The 10,926-nt window shown below is 38.6% G+C and overlaps 1 protein-coding gene across 1 annotated transcript in view; it reads left to right on the top strand.

Moving 5' to 3' along the window:
- Positions 1-10,926, top strand: part of NPC1 (NPC intracellular cholesterol transporter 1) — a 28,162-nt gene that overhangs the window by 13,151 nt on the left and 4,085 nt on the right. The window contains exons 7-21 of the mRNA XM_065053312.1: positions 240-316; positions 977-1,347; positions 1,735-1,961; positions 2,527-2,627; positions 3,602-3,704; positions 4,653-4,842; positions 5,254-5,436; positions 6,121-6,235; positions 7,052-7,179; positions 7,265-7,405; positions 7,980-8,069; positions 8,181-8,371; positions 9,134-9,249; positions 9,824-9,953; positions 10,345-10,545. Of these exons, the coding sequence (XP_064909384.1) occupies positions 240-316; positions 977-1,347; positions 1,735-1,961; positions 2,527-2,627; positions 3,602-3,704; positions 4,653-4,842; positions 5,254-5,436; positions 6,121-6,235; positions 7,052-7,179; positions 7,265-7,405; positions 7,980-8,069; positions 8,181-8,371; positions 9,134-9,249; positions 9,824-9,953; positions 10,345-10,545 (2,364 nt within the window). The remainder of the gene's footprint in view (positions 1-239; positions 317-976; positions 1,348-1,734; positions 1,962-2,526; positions 2,628-3,601; positions 3,705-4,652; positions 4,843-5,253; positions 5,437-6,120; positions 6,236-7,051; positions 7,180-7,264; positions 7,406-7,979; positions 8,070-8,180; positions 8,372-9,133; positions 9,250-9,823; positions 9,954-10,344; positions 10,546-10,926) is intronic.

Below are 10,926 nucleotides of genomic sequence, written 5' to 3'. Positions count from 1 at the left end.
AAAACTTTTCCACGTGTTCTCACTAAGTTATGATCAATCTAAAGAGATTCCCTGTGCTCTTAATGCTACTGATCTTCTAAATAGACATAAAGAATGTGTACTTGATCAAAGTTTGAGAAGCTTATTAAGATAGGAGGAGTCGAATATCAATTTTATTACTGGCATTGGACTCTATTACTGTAGAAACTCCAAAAGATACCTTTTGAGGAAGCAGGGTAACATAGCTTTTTGTCTTGCAGGAGGCAGCACTTTGTCTCAGAATACACACCAATTGACAGCAATGTAGCCTTTTCTGTGAATTCCCATCGTGACAATGGTATGTCTTGGATAAAGGTAATAGATTTATTAGAAACTCATCTTAAGTGCTTCTCCTTTCTGTGGATGGGCTCTGGAATTTTAGCATTGTTAGGCCATATAATCCATTCTTAGAGGGCTTTATTTCAGTCTTTTGGCCAATACCTCTCTTTTAGAGTGGTGCTTAACTCTTTTGTTGGATGCTGGAAGCCCTGGTTGCAGTCTATGGGTCTAGCTATTCTAATAGGAATTTCTGGAGTGCTTTGTAGCTGGCAGTGAAAGGGACAGCATGATGTTAAAATCATTTTGATCATGTTCTGACCTATCCACGTATCCATTCAAAGCATGCCATGAAAGAACTATAGTTTAATTTGTGTAGCATCTGTGGTAGCTCACTTTAATGCATATGTATCTTTTATCTGCTTCTTGCTTTTATTTGCTGTACTTACTGCTGTAAGAGACAATTTTGTATTAGAAGGGGCAGTGTCAGGTACAGTCTGGTTTCTGCCCTCTTGACCTCACTCAAGGATTGTTGCTGGGTCTGACTGTCAGTGTAGACATAGGTTCTGGTGCTTACTACAAACAGAACTAAAATAAAATTTTATCTTTCCTAGTGGACTTCAAGAAAGTGCTGCTTAATGGACTTCACAAACATTTAACTGTTTACTTCTTGCTCTTACAGGGAAAATTACCTGTGGTGAAAGCCTTGGTGAAAGGTTTGAGAATGGCCTGAGGATGACATTCACATCATGGGGGGCTTTCTGTGTCAGAAATCCACGTCCTGTTATCCTCTTCTCTGTGGTCTTCATTGCAATGTGCTGCTCAGGCTTTGTGTATATTAAAGCAACCACAAACCCTGTAGATCTCTGGTCAGCCCCAAACAGCCAAGCTCGCAAGGAGAAGGAGTACTTTGACACACACTTCGGGCCTTTCTTTCGTACTGAACAACTTATTATTCAAGCACCAAACAGCCATCCAGACACCTATTCACCTTACCCATCAGGAGCAGATGTGCCTTTTGGGCCTCCACTTACCAAAGAGATTCTCCACCAGGTAATTGGGACTTCCCACGAGCAAAGACCTAACAAATATAACCATATGGAGTTGGTTTCTGTCTATGGTGCCATGTGTCCATCAAAACAATCACTAGATATTCATATTAAAAGTCCAAGTATTACTATAAAAGCTTTTTGCTGAAAACCTTGTCTTCTGACCTCTTCTATTAGAGGTAGACCTGCAAGCTAAGTTCCAGTAAGTACTCTTGCTGTGAACACAGAAATAATGGGGTTTAGTCATGTGCTTCTGTTGGTGTGTACCACTGCCTTTGGAAACTTAGAGGAACGCAGCATGCACTGAAGTCTTGTCTTGCAAGGGAAATGCTTTCTTGTGCTGTTCTTAAAACTAAGGCATGTGTGTTTGTTTGTTTGTTTGTTTTCCAAGGTACTGGATTTGCAGGATGCTATTGTCAACATAGCTGCTTCTTTTGACAATGAGACTGTAATGCTGAAAGACATTTGCTTGGCTCCTCTTGCTCCCTACAACAACAACTGCACTATACTGAGTGTACTCAACTACTTTCAGAACAGTCATTCCGTACTAGATCACTCTGTTGGGGATGAGTTCTTTGTCTATGCTGACTACCACACTCACTTTCTATACTGTGTTCGGTAAGCAGGATGATGATGTGCTTTTTTTGTACTGTAGGCTAACTAGGTATTTGTCTTGCTGGCAAACAAAACTGGCTCATTCTTGCTGCTCCCTTGAACCTTTTCTCGCCTCTTTTTAAACTCACAATACTATGTGGAACAGCAGGTTAGTATAGATTGCTTCTGTTTCTTTGTCTTAGTACTTTAATAGGAGTTGTGTTTTAATCAGGTTTCAGGTTACACTTGGTTTGGTGCAGACAGTGGCTCTCTTTTACTTTAAACGTGTTTTAAATACTTCTGAGAAGCAGAATTCTGATATAGAAGACAGTTTCTAAGCTTTCACTTCTGTTCACAGTTCAGTAGGCAGAAGCCACTCCTTTTCCTAGAAACTGTAAGGAAGACACCCTTAAAACTGTATTTAAATTAAAAGCAAACATAGCACAAGGGCAGTGTATTACAAGGAGTCTTATCTAATTTATCTCTTGAAAGTCAGTTATAACACAACAGCTTTTTAGTTTTTTGTTCTATGGTGCTATGCCTTAGTTGTTGAGCAGAAGCCAACAGTTGTTGCTGCTGATCTCTCTAGGGCTCCAGCATCACTGAATGACACAAGCTTGCTTCACGATCCCTGCTTGGGAACATTTGGTGGACCTGTATCTCCATGGCTGGTGTTGGGAGGATATGATGGTAAGTGGCAGAACAGTGTTGCAGTTTGTCTTGAAAGTCTTGCATGCTGCCTTTGTCACTAAAGGTGCATTCTTGTTCAACAGACACTTAAATGTACTCCAGAGAAACTAGAGTTTTGTTCAGCTTTAAGTAAGAATATTTTAAATTTTCAGTGGATCAGTGATGAGATTGGAGGCAGACTAGGCATTTCTAGAGTAGTCTTTACTAGAACATACACTTGCTTGTCAACAAGGTAAGTTTGATCTGCTTTGGGCCTACTAAAGGATCTTTAGTTTTTAGAGACTAGATAAAGATATGAAGTATCTCAAGTTGACATGCTGGGACGTGTGCATTTTGCTTTTGTGTAAAATGAAGTTTTGTTACTGATCTGACAAAGCAGTTAAGAATAGGTTAAGATGTTCACAAAGGAAACCATTTCGTAATTATTCTGAAACCAGAATTTTCTTGAAGCAATTTATCCAATTAAACCTAACTTGATAGGTATATCAAACACAAATGTATTATATCAAACACAAATGTATTAAAACAGCCTTTGAAGGCAAGCACTTGATTAAACTGTAGATTTTTGTCCTCCCTTTGAATAAAACCCAAGTATGCAGGAGGCATCAGGTTTAAGAAACCATATCCTGTTATCTCACAAGATGGAAAGTCATAAGCACTGGTTATATAGTAGCCCCTTGTCTAACAACGCAATGACTTAATGTTGGGGTGCCATGAACATGGTAAACAATCAATGATTACTTTTGAATGCAGTCTGTAATGCTTGTTAACTTCCATTCTCACTGCAGTAATTTCTATTCTTATTTCAGGAGTGTTTTTGAGGACTTGATGTTGTTAAATAGATTGCATTTAATGGAGCTGTGGGGGTGGAATTGCTTTGGACAATGCTAATTTTAAACTTGATTGTAGCCGCCTGTACTGGAATGTAGGCTGCATTTTGTAATGCCTGACAATTTTTCTTTCCTATTCTATAGAGGAGAACTATAATAATGCTACAGCTCTTGTTATTACTTTTCCTGTCAACAACTACTACAATGACTCAAGAAAACTAATGAAAGCTTTAGCATGGGAAAAGGAGTAAGTAGGCTTCCTGTATTCTGAAACGCATAAATTACTTAGAGCAACTTTTAAATGTAGATACATAAAAAACACCTGTACTGCATTGACAGTTTCTCCATGTAACTACAGGGTGTTTTGAGAAGCAGCAAAACCCATCAAGGACAGAATGTGCTGGTCATAAGACTTTCACTTTATCTGGCATACTTCATTTATTTTGAGGAGATAAGTTCTGGTCTTGTTAGTGACAAACTAGTCCAGTAGTACTTGCTGATAAGTAACTTTAGAAAGGATTTGATATATTTCACTACAGGTAGACTCTGCGGTTTACTGGACCGTTATCACTAGTGGAAAGGTCCAGCATTATCCTGTAATTCTTAAACTGTAATTTTTACGAAAGTCTTCCAGGTGAGGTTATAAAGCTTTCATTCCCTTCATCATCTTGAAGACCTGATGTTGGCTTACACCGGCCAAGTGTTCTGGCTAATGGTCCAGATAAAAACTACTGCACTAGAAAGTCTGAGACTTATTAAAAGTATAACTAGAGTCTGCCTGTGTCACAAGCACCTCTCTTCCGTTAGGGAACTGAAATAAAGGATAATAAATTGCTCAAGTACTGTAAGCAAGCTGCAGTCATTTCACATGTCTAGCTTTGAGGAAAACTGCATTTTTGCTTTGAAATGGCTTATGCTTATGCAAGATATCTGGTTGTCCTCAAATTCTGGAGAGAACATGGAAGGTATTTCAGCATAGTGTATTTCTAGGGCTTGGAGTAGAGTTCTAGGGATGTGTAGCAAGCAGCTCTCTTTTAAAAATAAGCCATGTCCCTCAAAGTAGTTTCTGGCCACAGTGAACTCTTGTACCACACAGATTATTTAAATTTGCCTTCAGCTGACTTCCAAATAATTTCAATACAAAATATTTTATCCTTTAAAGTGTGACTGATCTTTTTCTTTTTTTTCCTTTTAGGTTTATTAACTTTTTGAAGAACTATGATAATCCCAACTTGACCATATCATTTTCTGCAGAACGGAGTATTGAAGATGAAATCGATCGTGAAAGCAACAGTGATATTAGCACTGTGGTGATAAGCTATATTGTAATGTTTGTGTACATCTCCATAGCTTTGGGACATATCCAGAGCTGTAGAAGAATACTGGTATGTGTATACTTCTCATAGCTATAAACACTGAAGCTACAACTTGCTGATTAGTTTTTCTTAGCTTCAAGTGACTGAAATATTTTTGCAAACTGCTCATATTCAGTCTTTTAATAAAATCAAAGCATTGAGTACTCCTTGGGCAGGAACTATGGGGAGCGTTGTCCTTGTTGTACTTGACAATTTGCGTGCTTCGTAGCTTCAACTAAGTCTGTTTTCACTTGAGGCATCCAGTTAACTTAAGCTTAAAGGCTTGTAGCTTCAATTTATTTTTAAAATATCCATATCTTCAAAAGAATTAGAGAAGTGTTCTACTAACTACACTAAATATGTAAGAACATGGTTTTTACCTTTGCTATAATCTGTCCTGTTTGATGCTGGTTTGGTTGACAGTCATGAACTTTTTTTTAGGTGGATTCAAAGATCTCCCTGGGCATTGCAGGCATCCTGATTGTACTGAGCTCGGTGGCATGTTCTATAGGCATTTTCAGCTACTTTGGAGTCCCACTGACACTGATTGTGATAGAAGTAATTCCCTTCTTGGTCTTGGCTATTGGGGTGGACAACATTTTCATTATAGTCCAGACACTTCAGGTATGTGTATGTTCATATAGACTATTCTCAATATGCCTGTCTTGGAAGGCTGTTAACTTGGAGCAGAAAGTCTTCTGCATTCCAGTGTGCAGTCCAGTCAGAGCAGCTCTGGACCCTCACAGAATATCTACTGGTCTTGGGAAGAGAGACACAAGATTATTTGTACATTCTCACTTACTGCTGGTTGATATTAATCTCATTTAACATAATTTCTGGTCCACATTCTAATGATGTACAAATGAATATTATTTTTAACATCCTTCTCTGGTAGCTGTAGAACTCAACTACTATTTTGATAGCTTGTAACTTTAGTGTATTGTGAGCAGTAATCATTGACTAAACTACATACTCCAGACCAGGGACTTCTGACACAAAGTCTTAGTGCAATCAGCTTTCTAATTTGACAGGCACAATAACCCACTAAAAATGACAATGCCTCTGGCGAGTGTGTGGTTTTGTCTGAAGTACTGAACTTTACTACTGTATTAGGTGAAGTTTGAAGCAAGGCAACAGTGATATTCATGCTGCTTTTCTATTAGAGAACCTCTGTTTGTTGATCTCAGGTTAATGAACTTAAAATGATAAAAGATGGTTTGGGTGTTTGAAAGTGTGTGGATTTTATTTCCTATGAAAGCACTTTCTAAATTGTGTGGTTCCTAATCATAATAAATTGCCTTAAATTAGAGAGATGAGCGCCTTCAGGGTGAAACTCTGGATAAACAGATTGGCAGAGTCTTGGGAGATGTGGCACCCAGTATGTTTCTCTCATCTTTTTCGGAGACTGTGGCATTCTTTCTTGGTAAGACTTCTTTAATATTTGAAGATAAGGGTTTGTATGTTGCTTAGTTTTTATTTTTAGTTTTGCATTTTTTCCTGCAAGATTTTTTTTTTTTTAGAGGAAGTTTAGCTTAGTTGTTCATTGCTATAATCAAGTTCAACTTGGCCTCTGAGAATAGGCATTGTGGTACTTTGAGACTGGCACAGTTAAGAAGATGTAATTCTACATCTGTCAAGCTCTTCAGCTTGAAAGGCAAGAGCCTTTTACTAATTTGTAGTGACTGACAAATCTAAGTTTGACCTTAGTAATACATCAAATATCAGGGTGTACTAGCTCCTACATTGTATGGTCATCTTGCTACCGCTTAGAAAAATGTCCCATGACAGATTGTTTGTTTGAGATTCACTCTTACAGTATATGTCAGAAGCATATCTTTTGTTGGTACCCTTCATGTATAAATTTGCCTTCTTTCACAATGAACTTTTTTATTTAGAGTGTAATTTACCATTTGTTCAATTTGCATTGAGTGGCTCAATGTCAAAGCAAGATCTTGCTTGACAGCACTCCTTAACTACCCTCTTATACAGCCTGTACTAAGACTAGTGACTTTAGAACTCAGAAATGTCTCAAAGCTGCTTACCTCTTTGCACAGTTTAAATGCTGTAAAAAAACAGGTCAAAAACAGCAGCTGTAGCCAGGCTCATATCAGCTGTTTTTACTCTGAAGAGAATGGTTTTGTCCTGCTAATGTTTAAATTGGATATCTGTTTAGAAAATGCTCATGGGTTTCTGAGAGCGGGGAACTTGCTTGTTTAACAAACTGAGTCGCTTCCTTCAGGGACACTGTCTACGATGCCAGCGGTTCGCACATTCTCCCTTTTTGCTGGAATGGCTGTGCTCATAGACTTTATTCTTCAAGTCACTTGCTTTGTAAGTCTCCTGGGCTTGGATATCAAGCGTCAAGAGGTGAGTATAAATGCACCTGTAACTGCAGTGTAATACAGATGGCGTCTTCTGCAGAACTGTACTAAATCTGGCACTTAATTTTCAGAGTAATAGACTGGATATTCTGTGTTGCATCAAAAGCGATGAAGAAATGAGCGGAGTCCAGCGTTCTGAGAGCATCTTATTTCTGTTCTTCAAAAATCTTTATTCTCCATATCTGCTGAAGGACTGGATGAGACCAATAGTAGTATGTACACTCTGCTTACAGTAAGCAGTTGTCTAAACTTGAGCAAAAGTGTAGTGAGCCTGAAGGTCACATATTGCAGAAGAATCTTCAGCACAATGAAACAAATGAAGCTTCTGGGATTTTTTTGCTTTCAGCCTTAGTATTGGAATAAACTTTTGTAGCTGCAAGAATATTTCTGGTAAACAAGAGGCTTGACCTTGGATTGTCCAAGGCCCAGATTTAAGAGTTGCATTACTGACAATCAGATCACTTTAGGCATATGCCAAAAATCACCACATGTTGTCTCCTACACTGCATTAATCTAGTGTTGTTGCTGAATCTGTGATTCAGTTTGAGGTTACTGTGCTTATTTACAGAAGGTGTTTGGCATATCTTTCACTCCTGCCTTTTAAGTATAAATTTTCCTTTATGGCTCTGAAGGGAGCTCTGAGTCCCTAGGTTTTACTGCAACTAGTTTACTAATTTGGGGTACCATACGTAAGCTAGAGTTCTTTGCATGGTTGTTATTAACTTAATAAATTATTGCTGCTTGTTTCCATGCAGTTTTCACTTTTGTGAATTTGCTTTTTTGCAGATAGCAGTGTTTGTGGGTGTTCTGTCATTCAGTACAGCAGTTATACACAACGTAGAGATTGGATTGGATCAGTTTCTCTCAATGCCAGATGTAAGTCTTAATATCATGTTGCTCTTCAGCAATTTGTGGCTAAAGAGATTTGATATCTTATTGTGCTACTTCAACATTATGTCATAGTAACTAAAAACTTTTCCCTTTAAGGACTCCTATGTAGTGGATTACTTGAGCCAGCTCAACAAGTACCTGCATGCAGGTCCTCCTGTCTACTTTGTCCTAGAAGAAGGGCATAACTACACCTCTTTGGAAGGACAGAACATGGTGTGTGGTGGAATGGGATGTAATAATGATTCGCTTGTCCAGCAAGTCTTCAATGCTGCAGAAATTGGTAGCTAGTAAGTCTTTCATGCTTTTCTCTGCATAGTCGTGTGGAAGAGATGTAGCTGCCCAGTGTGTTCTTTAATTTAGTTCAGGCTCAGCTGTTGATTGTACAGCTGTCACTTTATATTTGCTTTATACTGTGATTGGGGAAGGGAAGAAGCTGTGGCAGTCTCCTAGAATGAGGATAAAACCATATGGACTGGTGGGTTATATTGATGTGCTTGAGTTTGGAAAAGGGGCTTGATCATTCAAGGAACCTGGGAATGGTAGGAAGAAAAACTTGCAAAGACCTTTCAGTATGGTTAAGCTCTTCTGGAAAATGACTTGCATGCTCAGCTTCTAAGCTTGGTGGATAAACTAAACTAGCAAGGCTAAGCAGGAATTGTATCTGGAGTTCAGTAGCTAACAACTGAAGAAAGTATCTTCCCCATTCCTTTGAGTGCAGTTCAGTGTTTTTATTTCAGCCTAAGTGAAGGAGGTACCTTGCTTATTAACTGAGGCAACAATATGTGGAACAGGATGGGGCATAGAGTGGACAGGGGATGGAAAACTGAGCTTGGCAGTGGAACTTGAATGCAGGGGAGAAGCTCCTGCTGTTTTCTGGCTGTGGTATTACAAGCAAGACTGGGTTTTGGTTGGTGTACTAGAGCAGGGAAAGAGCTAACTAGCTTTGACCAGAATGAGTGGCCATGGAGTGAGTCAGAACTGGAGAGATTAAGGGATGTGTTCTGGAACAAAACACAAAATTACTGATGATGGTTGTGTTATTTTATTAGCACAAGGATAGGCTATGCCCCATCATCCTGGATTGATGACTACTTTGACTGGGTGAAGCCACAGTCGTCCTGTTGCAGAGTCTACAATACCACCGGACAGTTTTGCAATGCATCAGGTATTGACATCCATCTTGTTGCTAGGGGATTATCTTGGTTTATGAGTTGCGCAGACAAAACAATTTATCATGGTATGAGTCAGGCGAACAGCTTTCCTTAGAGTGAGCTGGCACCTCTTGAGTTGCCCTCTGACTTATTTGAATTGCTGTTTGATTGAACTTAAACATTCTACTGGAATGTTGCAGGTTAAAGACGGTCAACCTAGACAGCCAGTCTAATGACTATTACAAAAATAACATATTATAAAAATGTTGATCCTTCTGCTGGTTTCATGAGAGCACACAAAATTAGTGCTTTTTTTTTTTTTGTTCAGATCCTTCAGTTTGGTATAGTTCTTATCTGGTCTAATGTAGATAGTACACAAGTAACTGAGTTCTCTAGTAGCCCTTGCCTTAGTAGCAATAACTGATCAGCTCTGAAATTCATATAAAATTTGTAGTCCTTTTATTTATTTCATCAGTGAAAATGCTTTTTATGGAATTATATCCTGTAGTGTTGCAAGTCAGAAGTTACTAGTGTTACCAACAAAGAATACTTGCTCCTCTAACTGACCTTCTTCCTGTATCTTTTCAGTCACTGATCCATCCTGCACTCGTTGTCGACCACTGACTCAAGAAGGCAAGCAGAGACCACAGGGCAAAGACTTCATGACATTTTTGCCAATGTTCCTATCAGACAACCCTAATCCTAAGTGTGGCAAAGGGTAAGAGCTATATTCTGTACATCTTGTTTAGACCAGGGTGTGGAAGATGCTTGCTCTGGAAGCATGACTTGTTTATGTCTGCGATGCTGGAAATCTAATGTCCTTCTAAAAGTCATACAAACACTGACATGTCACCTGTTCTATAGTATTTTCTGAAACAAAACTTGGAAAACAAATGCATCATCAACCAAATGGAATAGCAGCTTTCCTCTGTACAAAGAGAAACAACTTTAATAGTCAGTCTGTTCCAGTATATCTTGTGAAATCTTGAAGTGTGTTGTGCTCTGAAGCTTTTACCAGTTTTGGAAACTGTTAGAAACAAGATGGAGTTATAAAAGCTAATGAATTTGAATGGTGCCGATATTGACATAATGTTATTATGTTCATATAGAGGTCATGCTGCATATAACTCTGCTGTCGACTTTATAAACAACAAATCTGATGTTGGAGCTACTTATTTTATGACTTACCATACTGTACTGAAAACATCATCTGATTTTATTGATGCCATGAAGAAAGCTCGGGCCATAGCAGATAACATTACTGAAACCATGGGCATCAAAGAGAAGAACTACAGAGTGTTTCCTTACAGGTATGCTTAGATGTTTCTTGCCTTAGTGACAAATATTCAGCTTGAGGAACTGAGAAAAGGAACTGGTTAATAAGATCTAGAGACTTGAGTCTCGAGTTTTGTCTAACACGACATAATATAGCGACTCTAGAATTTCTAGTAAAACCACAAAAGCACAACTTATATCCACAGCACTAAATTCTCTTTATTGTGGATGTTAGCTAGCTAAAATGAAGAAACCTGTCCTTCAGTACAAAGGCGGCTCTGGCTTCAGCTTGGGCACTTCCTAGCTTTCATAGTAGGGTTTAATAGTTGTAACTTAAGCAGGTATGTTGACCTGGGTTGTTGCAAGCTATAATGTGAATGTATTGACTTCAAATTGAAGTTATTTAAACCTAAAGT

The sequence above is a fragment of the Columba livia genome, chromosome 2 (assembly GCF_036013475.1).
Source record: "Columba livia isolate bColLiv1 breed racing homer chromosome 2, bColLiv1.pat.W.v2, whole genome shotgun sequence".
Lineage (NCBI taxonomy): Eukaryota > Metazoa > Chordata > Aves > Columbiformes > Columbidae > Columba > Columba livia.
The sequence above is the reverse complement of the archived record's forward strand: the minus strand, read 5'-3'. Positions and strand labels throughout refer to the sequence as shown.